Raw genomic sequence first — 19,613 nt, forward strand, 5'->3', positions numbered from 1 at the left:
AGTGACAAAAACTATTAAATTATTGAAAAGATAACGTACAAATGAGCCAACCATTCTTTACTCTCACCTGTGTTTTTGTTTTTTGCTCAAAAGTAGCTGAGCCACTGAAGCACAAGTCTCTGCTTCCTTCACAGCATCCCTGAGTTTTCTAAAGAGATCATTCTCTGGATACTTCCTATCTTCAGCATCTTCCAACATCACTCTCAATTCGATCACATCTGCAACATAAATAAAAAGCTATGCAAACAGAAAAGGAAAATGACAAATGTCGGAGGGGATGTGGGAAAAGTGGGACATTAATGCACTGTTGGTGGAGCTGTGACCTTATCCAACCATTCTGGAGATCAACTCGGAACTATACCCGAAGGACTATAAAAGTGTGCATACCCTTTGGTCAACCACTACTAGGTCTGTATCCCAAAGAGATTTTAAAAAAAAAGGGAAAAGGACTTATTTGTGCAAAAATATTTATAGCAGCTCTTTCTGTGTTGGCAAAGAATTGGAAATTGAGGGGATACCGATCAATTGGGGAATGACTAAACAAGCTGTGGTATATGATTGTAACAGAATATTACTGTGCTACAAGAACTGATAAGCAAGATGAGTTCAGAAAAACCTGTAAAGACTTACATGAACTGATGCAAAGGCAAGTAAGCAACACCAGGAGAACATTGTACACAGTAACAGCAATATTGTACAATGATCAACTGTGAATGACTTGGCTATTCTCATCAATACAATGATTCAAGATAATTCCAAAGGATTTATGATGAAAAATGCTATCCACATCCAGAGAAAGAACTGATAGAATCTGAATACAGATTGAAGCACACTATTTTTTACTTTGTTTATTTTTTGTGTGTCTTTTTTGGTCTGTGTCTTCTTTTACATCATGACTAACATGTATAACCTATATTAAATTGCTTACTGTCTGGGAGGTAGAGAACTTGGAACTCAAAAATCTTAAAAAATGAATGCAAAAAACTTTCTTTACATGCAATTGTGGGGAAAAAATATTATGTTTTTAAATGCTATGCAAACACTATGAAATCAGGTTTAAAAGCAATTTTAAAATCTTAACCCCAATTCTACACAAGAGAATCATCTTTTAGTATCAGCAAGTTGCAGCTGAGAAAATCTTACTGGCCCAATAAAAATAATTCACTAGATGCTTGTTCTTCTGTGCTACAATTTCTCCCATGTGAGAAACTTCTTTTTCATCCAATCTGCCTTCTATATTAGTATGTTGAGAACAATCATCACCCAAAGAGAACCTTACATCTAATGCAAATCACTGATCCAAAGCCAAGGTTCTTCATCTGGTGTCCATGAATTTGTTATTTTTTTAAAATGTTTTTATAATTTTGTTTCAAATTTTCATTGTAATACATGTTTTTAAAATTATTTTAAAACATAATTTTGAGAAGCAGGCCATAGGCATCAATAGTCTGCCAAAGGGATCTGTGACATAAAAAGGTTAAAGATGTCAACTTTTTCTTCTAGACATCCATTCCCACAGAGAAGGCCATTTCATTCTTAGTCAATCCATTTGCCACAAACTTCAAAAGAGTCCAAAGTTCTCTTGGTGGTCTGGGAGGGCTTTTAGAAGAGAAAAAACAAGAGTCTCATCCCACCTATTGTACCCTTAGGAAAATGATTTTGCATAAGATAACCAACATATAAATCCTCTACTAGAGAAATAATCCTTCTTGTATTGGAAACCTAACCTTTCTTGTGGTTGAGGCTCGCTGACAATGCCTCTGTAACTCGACTGACCCAAGTGTCATAGGACTGTGCTCTGACTTTAACACCATACAAGAGAGAAGGAAGGTCTTCCAATGGATACCGGTACCTAGTGAAAAGACATAACAGCAAAAACTTCAAAAATTCTAACAAATTGAAGGAAATTAAGTCCTACACACATGAGCAGTCAAAGAAGAATACAAGAGGCAGTGGAATGGCAGCCTGATCTAGAAGAATGCCAAAAGGAGAAGAAGAAACATAACAAATACCTAATGAGGCTAAATTTTAGCTTCCAAGATCAGAACAAAATTTATGGGAATTGTAAAACAGGAGATATTGATGAGAAAATACAATTCCATTTTTCTAGAAATTTAACAAATAATCATTAAACACCAAGGATAAGAGAGCTTTTCAGCTATATGATTATGTTTGTAGGCTTTTATACATAGGTCTCCATTTTTCTAGTCGTGTTTGCAGCTTTCTTGCTAGAATTTCAGCTTTCTAGCTGTTTTTGCAGATTTCTAGCTGGTTTGCCAATTTAATAATAATCTTAATAACAAGTGTAATAATAATTAGTATTCACAAAGTCCTTTAAGGTTGACTAAGTACATCACAAAAATCATTAGACCCTCCCAATAGCCTCATGAGGTAGGGCTCAATTTTACAGATGAAGAAACTGAGGTAGACAGAAGTTTAGTGAGTTGCCCAGGGTCACAAACCTAGTAAGTGTCTGAGGACAAATTTAACTCAGGTCTTCCTGACTCCAGATCTAGCATTCTGTCCACTGTGCCACCACGCTGCCTCTAGCTGGGTCTGTAAGTTTCCCACTCAATTTGTAACCTTTCATTAGATGTCTTACTTTTTTGGTATGCTTGTAAGTTTATAGCTACGTTTTTAGCTTCCTGCCTGGATTTTCAACTTCTCAGCTTATCCTACATCTTTAAAACTTTATCTCCATCTTTCTAGCTGCGTTTGCAGATTCCTAGCTACGATGTTTTTTACCAAACAAGAAGATGGTAGAGAGCTTAAAAGAAGGTGATTCGTTTTCATACCTAAGGCATTTCTTCTGCATGGGGCAAGGGCATAAGTCAGCAGGATGGTAGAGACACACAAGCCGATCAGGGTTACAGGAACAAGTAAGAGCAGAGAGAAAGCATGTAGTTCTGCAAGCTGAACACTGTCGCTCATCATCAGGAACAAGTTCAAACACCTCTTCTTCAGACAACAGTACACCCTGAAACAGAATTTTTTCACTAAAAATGAAAAACTTTAAAAAGAAAAAAATTACCTATGATTATTTTCTAGTTATGGGTACCATCATGGAAGGTGCAATTCCCTTTAATGGCAAGCCAAGAAACACATAAGCAATAAACAATATCTTATACTTAAATAACATAAAAAAAGCATTCGTTCCCATATGTATATAACACTGTTCAATAGTCAAAAACGATTTTCAACCTCTAAGGGCTTAAAATCTGAGCAATAACTCTGAAACATACACAAAGACAGAAGTATTGCGAGCCTTTTCTTATTTGGGGTAGAAACGGTAGCATGGAAGAAAGTACAATGCTCATACTTGTCAGGGATAGCAACAGTGTCTATGTCATGGGGGCAGTGGTGAACCTATGACTAATCCTATCCAACCAGAGGTAAAAACCAACCTAAAAAAACTGACTAGTGGGCATCCTACACAAGGCTGAAGTAAGGAACTAGAATGGGACAGGACAACAACCCAATTTAATAGAAAGAGAACTAGAGTAAGAGTTGAAAGACTGGGTTCCATTATCAAATCCAAAAACTGTGCAACTATGAATACGTCATTTAATCTCAGCAGGTCTTTGTTTTCTCATTTCTATTATGGTCAATGTCTAAGGTCTTTTACAGTTCTAACTCTATGGGTGCCACTTTACTTTCTGAGGATTAAAACAAGATCCTTGTGTCCTCCACATCCAACTGTCTATATGTTCTAGTTTTATTTTATTTATTTATAGTTAAATTGCCCCATAAAGCCCAACCTTGTCTTGACTAAAGAATAAACAGTTCCTCAACAGATAAGTGGTCAAAGGATATGAACAAAGTTATAAAAAGAAGAATTGTAAAATATTCACAACCACATGAAAGAATGCTCCAAATACCTAATAATAAGAAAAATGTAAATCAAAACAACTCTGAAGTTTCAATTCACACACTGCAAACTGGCAAAGATGACAAAAAATAGCAATATTCATTGCCAGATTGAATATTGACAATACTATCATACCAAAAATAAGGGCATTACTCAATGCTAGAATTAGAGGCCCACTGCTGGTGGAGCTGTGAAATAGTACACAAAACAACTAAAATGTCTATATACTTTGAACCGGAGACTCCTCTACTAGGCCTTATATCTTAAGGAAGTCATCCATGAGAAAAAAGTCCCCATATACACCAAAATATTTATAGCAGCCTTTTTTGTAATAGCCAAGAACTGGGGGGGGGGCGGGGGGGAAGAGAGAATAGATACCTACTGATTGAGGAATGTGGTACAGGAATGTGAATGGATAAACTGTGGTACATGAATGTAATGGAATACTATTGTGCTATAAGAAATGATATATGTGATGAATACAGAGAAGCATAGAAAGGTCTACATGAACTGATGCAGAGTGAAGTAACCACAACTAAAAACAATTTACATAGGGACTACAACAATGTAAATGGAAAAAAACAATCACATACAAAAAAAAGTTAATATAACAAAATTATAAAGATCAAGCATGATATGAAGAGATATGAGAGGACAGCTCAACCCACACCCTTTGTGGAAGTGGGATGTCCACAGGTGTTACACACTGTGCATTGTCAGATTTTTTCAATGTAACAATCAGTTGTGCTTTTTTTCCTCTTTAAAAAATACTGTATGTTATTTGGGATGGCTGTCTGGAGAAGGAAGTGGAAATGGGAGGGATACTGGAAATAACTATTATGACATAAGGAAGAGAAAATATCAATAAAAACTTATACCTGGAGGCAAGCTGTAATCTTACATCTTGCTTAGACCACTATATACTTTACTCATCGTTTTTATTATATCACAGATGTTCCACAAAAAGATAATACCACAAACTAATATTCTAATGTGATTACTATAGCCTCACAGTAACAAAGGTATTGATCCAAATGGTGAAAAATTTACTGATCTGATGCGCTGAACCCTGTCCTAAGTGATGGAGGTGGAGGAGAGAATAAAGAAGATAAAATTATAACATACAATCCCTGTATTCCATAAATTTAGCATACAATTTAGCTCAGAAGACAAGAATAACACATGACACAAAACTGAACAAAATAACATAGTACAGTAGCATCCCATCTTACTTCCAGTAACCTCAGTATCAGATTCCAGAAGTAAGGCAAAAAACTTTGAATAACTGAAATGGTTAGAATAAAACCCATGCACTGAAACTTGTGTTTTAAAAGACAGAAGTCTTAGGGCTTCATTCAAAGTGTACTGACTTATTTTACATAAAATTTTAAGTCTCAGTTGTGCTCTCAGGCTACAACAGGCTGGAGCTGAGAAAGGGGAGAGCAATTAGAAGTAAGTAAGATGACTCCCCCCAAAAAAAACCAACTGTAGTATCTTACCACAATATGGTAACTGATTCGTGACAATCATCTTGAATTATCAATATATTTCAGGGAGTGGGACCTATGATCTCATGGATATAGAGAACTCTCAAAAAAAACCAACAACAAACTTCCTCTACCAATGCACATTGGCATCTGTTTTGCAACTTAGATACTCTTTTCAGACTTGCCCAGGTCACTGAGAATTTAAGTGATTTGCCAACAGTCATAAAGGTAGTATGTATCAGAGGCAGTACTTGAACTCTGCAAGCTCCTTCAGAGCCAGCACTACCTTCTGCTTTCTTTGTATACCCAGTGCTTAGCACAGGGCCTGGCACTTAACAAACGCTACTAACTTACTGACTATTGCTAATCCTAAGGCCAGCTCTCAACCTAGTATACGCTCTGTTTAATAAGCAGGGAAATACAAAGGAGATTGGCCTTACTCTTCCCTCAAATCTAGCCCATCTTACAAAAGCTAAGTGAGGCATGAAATCATTGTTATTTTCAGTATATGCTTACATACTTATTTTCTTTTCAAAGATCTCTTTTTAGGAATACAACATATATTCTCACTCACACAGTAATAATTCATTTTAGAAATATTTCAAATACCATTAAAAAACTGATGCTTACATAGTAATTTAGTCACCTGAGTCACTTATGTGAACATCTTAATCCCTAAGATGTGCATTATCAAACAAGAATAATGCTAAACGTTATGGCTTAGACCAAAAATAAGAGTGGAAAGAAAAAAAACAATAAAGACTGGGAAGGCTTGATAGGTGGAAATTAGATGGCCTTAATACACTATGTAAGACAAGAAGATGAAGGGAGAATTCCAGATGAAGAGGATAACATGGGGAGAGGCATACAGCAGGTGAGGGAACAAGCCTATCTACAGCAGAGGGAGACTGAGGTTAGTAAGAAATAATACAGTGGCCGGTGCACCAAGGCCTTGAAGGCCAAGCAAGGAGTTTAGACTTAATATGCTAGAAAAGAGGAAATAAAGTATTTAAACAAAGTAATAACATATAAAAGTTGTGTTTCCAAAAATGTCTGATAGTAGTAGAGAAAACATAGATGGGAGTAAGGAAAACAAAGTCAGAGAATCCAACAATATATTATTACAATTACTTCAAGTACTAAAGGACTGAATGAGGTCAATGAATGGGAATGGGAAAGAAGGGTGGACATGAAAAACATTTCAAAGGAAAAAATGACAGTTTAATTTAACTAGGTAGGGGATGGGGTTGGGGGGAGGGTAAAGGGAGATAAGTGAACAAAAGACAGGCCAATAGGAATCACATATAACAAAATAGGGGAATTTTGAAAGTTACCTGTTGAAATTATGTATTTTAAAAGAAAAGCAAGCTCCATATAATAAATATTCAGAGTTTCATGTAAAATCCTCCCCCATTTACAACATATATGGAAATGGTTGTTTTATTTGGCGTTTAAGTTCAGAATTTTAAGCAATAAAAGAAACTACGTATATGAAGTTAAAGACATAGATAACTCAAAAATGACACCAATAATTTCAACTAAAACAACCAGTACAAGATAGCATAGTTGAAAGAGAAAACAAAGTTGGAAAGTGTGGTGGTTTGTGAGACTTTGTGGAAGATTAGGATACAACAGCCATAGCTACTGAAAACTCCAAAAAGAAAGCTAATGACAACAAAGTCCTTGGCCCTGTCAAATGGTTCAACATCAGAAACTGATATAATTTTATAAGACATTAAAAAAAAGGCATTAACATCTACTTTGTCATTTTACCATAAGGACCACAGGAGTTTTCCATATGATTTGCAGCTGAAATGTTCCATATGTGTTATCTCCCCCATTAGAATGTGAGCCCCTTAAGAGCAGGAACTGTGTTGGTTTTCTATTTCTTACTGTGTAAACAGAAAGCACTTCACAAATGCTTTTATTATTCAACAAAAAAATAAAACAATGGAATACTACTGTGCCATAAGAAATGATGAATGGGACAACTTCACAGAAACACGATGCCTTGGATGAACTGATGCAAAATGAAAAAAGCAGAACCAGGAGAATAATGTATACTACCACAACGAAAAGACTAGCAACTCTGAAAGACTTAAAAACTCAGAATGACACAATGTCCAACCAGGGGTCTAGGGAAATAATGATGAAGAAGACTACTACCTAACAAGAGAAGTGAAGGATTCAAGAAACATAATAAGTCATACATTTATGGACATGATCAATGTAGGAATTTGTTTTGCTTAACAATACATGTTAGTTACAAGGGCTTTTTCCTTTTTTTTTTCCCCCAATGGAGTGGAAGGGAACATGAGAGAAAGGATGAATAGTGAAAAAAGGCAATCAGATTTGGAGAAAGTAATTCCAGGTGAGTGATGAGCCATGTTACAAAGGATTAAGAAGTTGGGGCGGGGGGAGAATCACTGAAACTCATAGAGAAAGTCACCATTAATCCAATGGTACACTTCCTTCTGACTCACAAAGTTTCTCATACTTCCTAAAAGGAAAACATGATGTTAACAACTTTTTAACACATTTACATCTCGCCATTTGTTATTACATCATATGTCTACAAGAAATGGGCATATGGGACACACCAAATCGCCCTTCCTTTATGCAAATAGTGGTGCTACCTCCCACCCTTCTGTGCAGAGTGGGAGAAACCATGGCATGTTGTTTAGACTCAGATTCAGTAGATGTGATAACTGTTTTTGCAAAATTACTTTTCTTTCCTTTTTTTGTTCCAGGTATGTGTTCAGAAATGAGGGCAACAAAAAAACAAGATATCAGCAAAAACATTTTTAAATCATAAAACATAATGTTAAGAAGTAAGCAAAGAGGAAGCGAAAGCAACAAGTATTTTCCAGGAGTTTGGCTGTTAAAAGTAGGAAAGATATAGGAAGATAGGGAAAGAATGAACTTAAGAGACAAAGAGCAGATGATTGGGAAGCAATCTGCTGGAGAAGACATAAGGGGATGGTATCACAGATAGAGGGAATGGTTTTGGCAAGAAGTGCTAATATCTGAGACTAGAGTAAAGGAAGAAAGAATGGGAAAGGATATCAAGGAGTTTCCAGATTTACAGAAGGGGGAAAAAGGAAAAGCATGATGTTTACAACAGTTGCTTCTATCTTCTTAGTAAAGTAAGAGAGGAGTTTAGTAGTTATGAAGGGGGTGGAATGGGAGGTTTGATGAAAGAAGGTCTGAAAACACCTGCTGCCATTAGCTCAATTAATCAGATACTGACTCAATAAGGCTTCTGAAGTAAACTATAGTGAAAACTTGGGCTGTACATGTTCTTCTTGTAATGTATTTCTTACAGAAGTAGCACTGAGTTTACTCACCATTTGTACAACAGACTCCCTCAGTCGTGTCTCTTCTTCAGTCATAAGGGTCATTTCTTTGCAGACCATAGCAGCAAGCCCTACATCAAGGCATTCTGGATCTGCAGCCATCTTGAAGATAAGTTCCTCATGTGAGAACACACAGTGACGCCTTAGTCGTCGATAATGATTCACACACTGACGTCCAATAGGCAGCTGAAGCCATGAAAGGATACCCAAATCGAATTACTTGTCTACGTTACATTCTATAATGCAGAATAATAATAATAATAATAACTAGCATTTATATAGCGCTTTAAAGTTTGCAAAGTTTTACATATAACACTTCATTTGAGCTTTACAGGCAGACAGATACTATAAACATTGTTATTTATTTAGTTAGTTATTGGGCTTAGAATATTTAGAAATGCTTTGTAAAGCATTCCAAAAAAATGGTTTGAAACGTTATAGAAAGTTTAGAATGATATTCCACTTTGAAGTAACCACAGGATAGATGGTTAGTCAACATATTAAACCCACTCTCCTTGACCTCCACAGTTCAGAGGTAAACAAAGACATAAATGAAATAATCACCATCTAGTAACAGAGCAAAGCACACTAAACGCAGACTTTTTTTTTTTTGGCTAGGCAATGGGGTTAAGTGACTTGCCCAGGGTCACAAAGCTAATAAGTGTTATGTTTCTGAGGCCAGATTTGAACTCAGGTCCTCCTGAATCCAAAGCCAGTGCTCTATCCACTGCACCACCTAGCTGCCCCAAAGGCAAACTATTTAGAAGACAGGGCTAAGCACCTACCCATTATGTCTTGAGAAGTAACTAAAATCAGCAGATCAAATTAAGTCACTGAGTATATCATTTGGTATTTTAAAAATTAATTGCTAATTTGAAACTGTTTCCAACTTTATTTTTCTTAATGAAAATTAATAATATAATTCCTATTCAGTTGTTTATAAATAATTTATACTGTTAAGAATTTTACTTAGATACAACTGAGTTCTGTCAAGGAAGAATGTTAATGGGAATTTTTTTTTTAATGAATGCTTTTGTGAAAATTACAAAAACATGAAAATTATTGTTTGTGTTCCTCTGCTAATAAATGAAAAACAGTCAAGTTAATAGCCTTGCTTGAGTCATTAGTTTCAAATCTCTCCCTCGCTGATCCTTTATGGGAAACAGCATTGCCCAGTAAGAACAACACTAGATTGGGGAGTTAAACCCAAAGTAAGAGTAATCATTTTACCAGGGATTGTCCAACCTTGGACAAGTTCCGAATTTTACCAATCCTCAATTTCCCAAATAAAAAAAAAAAGAAACTAACAAGTTGCTTTATCCAATTATAATACAAGAGATTATCTATGTGAAAACACTCTATAGAAGAAAAGAATGATATGAAATTTCTCCATTGTAGTAATATACAACCTGGGGCAGAATAAAGAAGTAATTACAGATTTAATATCCATAAATCATGCAAGAAAATCACTTTAATTTATGGCCATACTATTATTCTAATAAAAAACTGGAATTAATAGCTGATGTTTATATGGTTTGCAAAATACCCTATACATATTATCTCACATAATATATAATATTAAACTCTTGAGCTGGAAAGAAAAAAAACACGACTTGGATTTTCTGCTACCTCCTAATAACTACTTTTTAGAAAGAATGAAATAGAAAAAAGACTAATAAAAAAGGAAAGAAAATCAAGCATTAGAGATCATCAACAAACTTGTATGATCCTCCCTTTTGGACAGCTTTTGTTTCATCTGTTTGTCAGACTGCAGTAACACTGGCCTATACTTAATGAGACTGTTATGCTGTTATCTCTCTTTTAAGTTCTAATGAATGTTCTTTTTTCATTGGGCTTCTGCTTTACCTCTAAATCACTGTGGGAGTTACTGAATTCACAGATAGTCCTAACGATCAGGCTAGTCTACATAGATATAGCTAAAGTTAAGGAGTCACCAAAACCAAAGTAAAACAAAAAACAAAATTGTAAGACTGGTGGCCATCACAGTCTTACCATACAAGGAACTTCCGAAAGACTATATCCTAAATGTGAAAATATGTTTAATAGGAATGTATATGTACAGCCTATATAAGATTATATGCCACCTAGGGGAGGGAATCAGGGAGGGAGGGGAAGAAAATAAAAAACTAAAAAACTTATGGAAGTGATTGTTGAAAACTAAAAATAAATAAAAAAATTAAATTAAATTACATGTTAAAAACACCATATCCTAAAATATGCAATCCCACGTTCATTTGACCTGATATAATTATTACTATCATCCCCCAAGGACAGCAGAGTGCCCCCAGCAATCATTGGTAGCACTATTCACATTACATACAAAAGTTATTTTCATTATATCACACTTAAGTTTCAATGCTGTAATTACTCTTTAGATTTGAAAAAAAGTTCTCAACTGAAATAGATATAAAATGGCAGCAAAAGTAATAGAGAAGGGGGAAGGGATTATCTGATTTGCCATCAGTGAGAAGAAAATAAGGTCAAGTCCTCTCTTCAATAAAAACCACACTGCTAGACACTTCGTTGTTGCTCTAAGACACGGTTCTGTATTTAAATGCCATGCTCCCAACTCCAGACCCACAAAATGTGGGTTGTACAAAGCCCAAATTTATTATTATATAATCACATTTTTAGTAGGAATGACAAAGTGACAAAGATAAAAGTATCAATGGTCATTTTTTAAAATGTAGTTTGACAACTAAAAATTTCATCATAAAATGGCCAATCTACTGGTATGAACCAGTGGACAGGTGATCCTTGGACTGTGGTAAAGCCTTTCCCATTTAGTAAAACCTGTGACAGTTTATATGCTAGTCGTATAACTTTTCAGAACCTGAGCTGCCTTCACAACAAAACTGAAGCATCAGTGGTTAGAACTTTATTTGACTTTAAATGTTTTTTAGAAGAGCTTTCACAGTATTTTTGTCTAAATATTTTTCAACGTATACCTGAAAATGATTTTCTTTTGCGAGAGCTCATTTTAGGAATGTGGCCTACATTCAAAGAATAGCCTACCTCTGGATCAATACAGTATTGTTAAATGAATGCCACAAATCACCCCGGCATGTTTAAGTCATCTTTCTGATGACAAAAATTTGCAAAAGCTTAAAGACAATAGTGCTCAAAAACAAAAAGCTTAAAGAAGACACCTATAAAAGCAAAGAACTATGGGCATCAATTGCTCATTTTTAAGTCAGACAGGATGAATTAGAAATAAGGGATGGATTAAAAGCTATTAATTATAAACCCTCCAAATGAAGACTGTGATAGAAACTCTGTCTGACCTTTCCACTCCGATTTATGAACCCCACTCACCGCCTACCTAAGCAAACATACTGACTAAGCTACATATCACAAACTTGTTGGCAGATAAACAAAAGCCACTAGCAAGAACAGACCCAGTCAGCAGTGCAGAAGTTCACAGCTTCAGCGAAATTGTAGCCCTGGTTAAATCCAGAGTGATAGGCGCGAGGAAATGTCACGACAAACTCTCCTGCACACTGATTGGTCCTGAATACCTGAATGCAAATTAGGGAATGAAATACAAAAAAGTGGGGGGAGGAGAGACATGGAAGAGAAAGACATATTTTTATAAGATAGCTATTTTAGAAATATTTTTTCGAACTAGAAACAGCAAGCATCCCACTACATTTACACCAAGGGGGAAAAAATGAATCAAGGTTTTTAGAAATAGCTAGGAGCTTTTCCTCTGGAGGGAAAAACTCTTCCTGTTAACACTGAAATTACCAAATACCATAATTAGTAGCCAAAGAGATTCCAAAATAACAAATTCTTAATGTACCAAATGTTTCCTATACCTTCAAAACTGTATACTGGCTAAAGTTGGCATTCAAGGGAATTTTCCCTCCATTCATGCTATAAAGTACAATGGGAAAGATAAAAATTTCCTCCTAACACATATGGACACCTTTTGGGAATTAACCAGACCCCAATCTTTGGTAGTCACCCCAAAACCAGTTTTTTTGTCACTAATCCAGCTTTGTTCAAAAATACTTAAATTCGCCCTTTGAAAGGTCTTAGAATAAAATCCTCACTCTAGAGGAAAGCAGAATTATTAAAGTTACTTAATCTGGACATTTTCTTCCTTATTCAAGTAAAGTTAGATATCTGTCTCTAATCAATTTGTTAAAGTAGTGCTTTACAAGGTACTTATTACATAAGTTTAAGAATACATCTTAGCATTAAAATATTGAATAAAAATGTTTGGATGAAATATATTTATTTCATTAGGTCACCAGGTTAAATGATTACAAAATCCTTATATGAAATGCAATTCTCACGAGCAAAAGGATTAACCCATAGGGTTGCCATTTAAAACACTTGGCTTTTATTTAACAATGGCTTTTGATTAAACAACAATAATATAAGTTATGAGGTTGTACTAACATAGGATGAAATGCCCTAATGAAAACAAAAGACTACTCTTCAAAATATTCCACTTAAATAGGATCTGTTAAGTATAATCTGACTCATATTTCAAAATAACCCTTTTAACTAACCACAGAATAGTCTATTTTTACTCAAATCAAAATGTGAAATAACTTCAAGTTAAAAGTACTGAAGAGAGACACAAACAGACTCACAGGTACACCATGTTCCATCAGTACATTGGGGTTCATGATGGTGACTAACTGATGAAGGAGATCAGGCTGGGACTCAAACAGTTCAGGTGCCAGCTCCCTCATCACTTCCTCCAGTTGTTCTGCAGCATGAGATGGGACACCATACCATGTCTTTGGCTCCCCCCTAGGGAAAAAATAGCTCTTAGGCAAGGCACAACAGGTGCTGAATAAGGATAAAGACATACGGTCAATCTCAACCAACCAACTTCAGTATGTCCAAAATCCTGACAGTTAGCTCACAAATGACAGACCACACACGTTTGTTAATTGAGCAATATATTTCAATACAATTCAAAAAAAATTTATTAAGCACCTATTATGTTCCAGGCACTGTGCTCTAAGGATACAGAAAGAGGCAAAAGACAGCCCCTGCCCTCAAGGAGCTTACAATATAACAAGGGAGGCAACATGCAAACAAATATATATGAAGCAAGCTATATGCAGGATAAATAGGAAAAAATTAAAAGAGGGAAAGCACTGGAAATAAGAGGGGTTGGGGAAGGCTTCCTGTAGAAGGTGGGATTTTAGTTGGTACTTAAAAAGATGCCAGGGAGGTCAGTTGTCTGAGTGAAAGTGGAAAGCATTCTAGGCATGAAAGACAACCATAGAAAATGCTCGGAGCTACAAGATGGAGTGTGTTGTTCATAGAATAGCCAGGAGAGTAAGACATAAAAAGACATGAAAGACAGGAGGGGGCTAGGTTATGAAGGGATTTGAATGCCAAACGGAGCATTTTGGATTTCCTCCTGGAGGCAACAGGAAGTCACGGGAGTTTATTAAGTAAAGGTGACATGATCAGACCTGGAAAAATACCTCAAAAAATACATACTACACCAACCATGAATCTTTAACATCTTCATATATGAAGGATATTTGTGCTAACATTTTGAGAATCTGTGGTTTCATCATAGTGAGGGGAACCTCATTGAGAGCTACAGGCTGCAACCCCTCTAGGCCTTGGTAAAGGTATATTAGTTGTTCTTAACACTAGCAGAAGTTAGTTGCAGAAGCACAAATGAATAACCTGGTGGCCAACTTTCTGATGATGATCTTCTTCAAATCTAACTTATGCTCACCCTTACATAACGGAAGTACAGCAGGCTGTACCTGAAACTCTTCCACTTTATAAGGACTTGCTAGAGCTTTGGCACCAATGACACAGCCTTCAGGCACCTAGGGTCACCTCCATAACACAATGAGGCATTTAATGGATAACATACAGGCATTCTTCTAAAGGATGCTGACACACCAACATGATAAACCATACTACCCAACAGGTTCAAAGTTGTAGTTACTGGTCTTGGCCTCTAGCACACTTTTAGATAACATCCTAATTATGTTCAACTAATAATCCAAACGTCAAAACCAAGGTTAGACCAAAAGCCTATTAGCCTAATTCTAATATAGTACATCTATATAACCAGGCCATGCTACTAATGCTGAAATTACCAGTCATGCTATTTGCAAGTCAAATTTCTCAATCCAATTCACATGGTGACAAACAGTGGAAACAAAATGGGCTATGGTAAGAAAGTGATGGGACTTTCTACTGCCTTCTATAGCAAAAGTGGGACATAAAGAGTAAAGAGAAAGATAGTTACTGGAGGTTATCAGAAAACTAACCAAATGACTGGGAAATTAAATAAAGGTTACAAATACAATTCAAAAGAAGTAAATAATGTACATTGCTATATACTCAAGTTTTCTTAGGGTAAACTGTCATTTAAAAAAGCACAAACACATGGAAATGCAAGAAAATTAGGTTTGGTTTCATATTCATGGATTAATCCACTTATTTGGACTTAAATTACCTACATAGTAAAAAGGCTAACCATTCAGGTAAGTTATTCAGTAATATATATTAAGCCAGAATGAGCTAGAAAGGTATATAAGATTCAACCAGAATTACCTAACATATTGGCCACGTATCATTTGGTCCAAAACTTTTGCCTGTACTTCTTACATAGGTTGGAAGTGAAAGGGACCTGGGATGTTGTAGCCTATAGTAAAAGGAAAGGAGCTTAGCACGAAGTAGCCTTCAATGATATTTCCAATTTCTTTTTAAAATCAAATTTTTATTTTGGGTAGAAACTACTTTTAAATAGGATAGGTCTCCCCAATAAATCACTTAATAATAAATTCATCTGCCCCCTACCCCCAAATGACTTTTAGTAAGTATACATATCAAAAAGAAACCTACACTGGCAAAGTACAATGAGGAGGATCATTAAAGGATACTCGTACCAGTGCAGATAGTTGATAGAATAGCTCCAGTGATCCTCAATGTGCCAGCAAAATGAAGAGAAGCACATGCCCACATAGAGCCAAGGCACCTTCATACCAGAGATATCCACGTTGATATGTGCAAGGACAGACTGTTCCAGTACAGGCATGTTATTCAAGTTCCAGCCAGAAAGGGCATACTCCTGCCAAAGGATAAAAAGTATGAGAGAAAGGTTAGAGATGACTGAATTGGCAAGACTGTATCATGAGGCTCATAGAGCCTTTTTCTATAACTATATTCCATTATATGGAATCTATGACATTTGAATTTCACTGTCATCGACTCACCAATTCTCTAAACCACACTTTGAGCCTCATCTCAATTCTCTCAATCATCTCTGGTTAAACTTGAAGCACAAATACAAGGCTTTTAAATCCTTTGCCTCCCTTAAATCAACTTAGCAGTTAATATTTTTTGGTGACCCATCGTCATGTGTATAAATAACACTGTGATAGGTATTTTAGGGAGTCTGATGAATTTTAAGACACAAGTCTCTCCTCTCAAGAAGCTTATAATCTAGTTGGAGACAAGACCCACACATATGAAAATATGTAGTAAATGTAGTAAAGTTTAGTGCTAAATAAGTGATAGACAGTCGTAATCCAAGGCAGAGAATACTCACTGTGGGCTGTGGTGATCACAGAAGGTTTATAAGAGATTAAGTTGGGACTAAGGTTTAAAGGATAGGGAGGACCAAAGGCATTTCAGGCAAGAGGAACAGCACAACTGATGGAGGAATGCACTGTGATGGGTTCTAGTGACACTGAGCAGAGAAGCTAGGTTGGAATAAGGGACTGATTTGGAGGAACCATGAAAAATTATGCTGGGAAAATTGGTTTAGGCCAGACTGTGGCAGGTTTTGAATACCAAAATTAGTTTAGACTTTATTGATCAATATAAGTTCATACCACTTCAGGTAATGCAATGGGAAACTACTGAGGGTTCGTGAGGAGAGGGACAATCTGAAACCTGTTTTAAGATTAATCTATAAGCAGTATGCAATATAGATTAGAGAAAGCAAAGACTAAAAGCAGGGAGATAACAGTAATATCCAAAGGCTTTAAAAAATAATTCATCCCAAAACCCATCAGGTACACATGATTTTAAAAAATTTTTTAATTGAAAAAATTGAAAAGTTTAAAAGAAATTCAGGGATGAATAATATGTGACAGATTGTAAAATATCTAACCAATAAGTAGCTAGGTCAAGAACTGCTCTGGTTTCTGGACTTTCAAAATGAGTTAAGACTTAGAAATTCATGTTTGACCCTAGTACCAGACAATCTGATGCTAAAAACAGGTCTTCAATGTCACTGTCTCTACTACAGTGTCTGGCTAGGAAATTAATCCCCAAATAATTTTAGCTATACGGTAGGGAAAAGGCATGATGCTAATTACAGACAGAACAATGATCCTGAATCACAGAAGACACAAAGCAAGGCTGCTCCCATTCATCTTTTCCTTCTGCTTTCTCAGCTAAGGAGAATGCTCTATGGACTAGAAATGACAGACAAAAATATGGCTAATAGGTAACTTAAATCCAAGATAAGATAAGTAGGATGATGAATTTTGTTGTTCATACGTTTCAGTCGCATCTAACTCTTTATGATTCCATTTGAGGTTTTCTTGGCCAAGATACTAGAGTGGTTTGCCATTTCCTTCTCCAGTTCATTTTACAGATGAGGAACTGACGCAAACAGGGTTAAGTGACTTGCCTAGGGTCACACAGCTAGTAAGTGTCAGAGGCTAGATTTGACTCCAGGCCTGGCAAACTATCCACTGTACCACTAGTTGCCCAACAGGATTATGGTTACAGCATACTTAACAAAGTTCAAATCACCCGGGACAGAAGAACCACATCTAAGAGTTCTGAGAATGTTGTGGACATGGCAGTAATCTCTAAATTTTCATGGAGGACAGCAAACATACCGCAGAGAAAAGGGAAAATCCTATTTCAAATTTCTAAACAGGAAAGAAAAAGAAATCTACAAACTACAGGCCAGTGAACCTGACTTCAAATCCTGGCAAAATGAAGAAGAGGTTATTAAATGGCTCACTGATGAACATCTAGAAAAGGAAATAGTAATCTCAAAAACCAATGGGGCTTCATTTGGATGTCACATGGCAATGTTTTTTAAAAAAAGTTTCAATAAGACATTTACATTTAAAAAGAAACAAAAACTCATTCATTGATGGTGGAATTGAAAACTTAAAGAATCCTTCTGGAGAACAACTGGCAGTGTGCAAATATAAAGTATGAAAATAACCACACCATATGAACCAATAATTTCAATGTTGGGATTTTATCCTTAAAAGAGCTGCTGAAAAACAATACCAAAAAAAAATCTATCACAAGTCTTGAACTGCAACAATAATTTAACCGCAAAAAATTGAAAGTAACTAAAATATCCCAAAACAGAGTAAAATAAATCACTGTAAGTTAATGTGATATAATACTACAATGCCATTGAGATCAACAATTATGAGGAATACAAAGAAACTAAGAACCTTCATGGAATAACGCTAAGCAAAAAAGGGAGGACAGAGTACACACTAAGACCATTCCAGCTTCTGTGGGAGTAGGAGCAGAAGAGAGGAGAAGAGAAGATACACTAAAGACAGAGAAGGAAATCATGTAGGTAATTTGAAGGGGAACGACCTTGTGAAGGCAGAAATTAAATTTAGTAAGAGAAACTGAAGAAAATTTAAAGGTATGATGATTTCCAAGACCAGAATATACTTTCTACTTCAGTGAGAGAAAGTTAATGGAAAAAGAATAAGGAAGGTTGAGATGTGAGGACCTGAAAGGAAAGATTCAAGAAGGACCCAAGAAAAAGGTAGCTGGGACAAGAAGTAAGAAAAAGGAAGTAGAACAAAGTGGTAGGCAAAACAAATCAGTACAATGGCCTAGTTAGGTAGAGTGAGTTGGTGAGACAGATAGGGGAGCACCTCTGGTGTGGCAATGGAGTTGCTGAAATTAACCAAAGAAAGCTGGGTATAGCTTAAGAGCTCACACTGGCTTCCAAACAAAGCATAACACTTAGCAAAGTGTAAACACTCATAAATAATTTTTTTTAAAAATCTCAATCAACACCAAGAACAAGAAAAATAACGCAGTGACTTGCAGAGTGAGAGATGGCCAAATGACTGTCTGTTCCAAAAGCAATTGGTCTTCCTCCAGGAGGAAAAGGCACAGGTACTCAAGGAAAGCCTTTCCTCCATTCACATTATTGGAACAACAACTCTAATGAAAATAGAAGGAGGGCCTCAGCAGGGATCCTAAAAAAAAGATGTCCTCAGGGAGGAAGGGAAGTATCGGTAGTTGCAGAATGCAAGATTATCTCATACAAGAGGAAGAGGAGGAAAAGAAGCTCCTTGATGGATCAAAGGAGAGGAAGCTAAGGGAGCTGAACAGCAGCAGCTGCCTGTTCTCCCAAGGTTGACAAGATAGAGGGAGTAGAGCTGACAGACAGGGTCAGAGGAAGAAGCAACAGCAGGTCTGTGATTCCTACCTGGGGTTCCTGAGGGTAGCTCTTTATTGATATGAAATACGAGAAAAATGGTTTCCTGTCTAGGGCACGTAATCAAAACAAAACAGAGAACCTCACAAGACTTTAAAAAAATGGGAGACAACGATCCACATCTAGTAACACACGCAGACACAAACTATTTAGTCATAAGAAAACTAAATCAAACGATCAGTATATTTATTAAGCAGCTACTATGTACCAAGCACTGCACTAGGCTAAAAAACATTGCCAAAGATTATCAAGTCTTGGGCTCAGGCTGCGGTTTTTTTCCCTCACTGTCTAGCCATTGGAAGTAAGGAATGAAGAAGAGAAATTTTATTTGGGAAGTGAACCTTTGTTTAAAAAGACAGTGTCTGACTGACATTTGGATTTCTTGAATAAGCTTAAAATATAGAGAGACTGTTGGCCAGATAGAGTGTCCCAAA

The 19,613-nt window shown here is 36.2% G+C and overlaps 1 protein-coding gene across 1 annotated transcript in view; it reads right to left on the reverse strand.

The window, feature by feature from the left end:
- Positions 1–19,613, reverse strand: part of KDM5A (lysine demethylase 5A) — a 107,673-nt gene that overhangs the window by 60,801 nt on the left and 27,259 nt on the right. Inside the window, 7 exon segments of the mRNA XM_021001451.2 lie at positions 68–218; positions 1,728–1,852; positions 2,796–2,977; positions 8,703–8,897; positions 12,131–12,250; positions 13,337–13,499; positions 15,620–15,801. Of these exon segments, the coding sequence (XP_020857110.1) occupies positions 68–218; positions 1,728–1,852; positions 2,796–2,977; positions 8,703–8,897; positions 12,131–12,250; positions 13,337–13,499; positions 15,620–15,801 (1,118 nt within the window).

The sequence above is a fragment of the Phascolarctos cinereus genome, unplaced genomic scaffold (assembly GCF_003287225.1).
Source record: "Phascolarctos cinereus isolate Bilbo 61053 unplaced genomic scaffold, phaCin_HiC Scaffold_1;HRSCAF=81, whole genome shotgun sequence".
NCBI lineage: Eukaryota > Metazoa > Chordata > Mammalia > Diprotodontia > Phascolarctidae > Phascolarctos > Phascolarctos cinereus.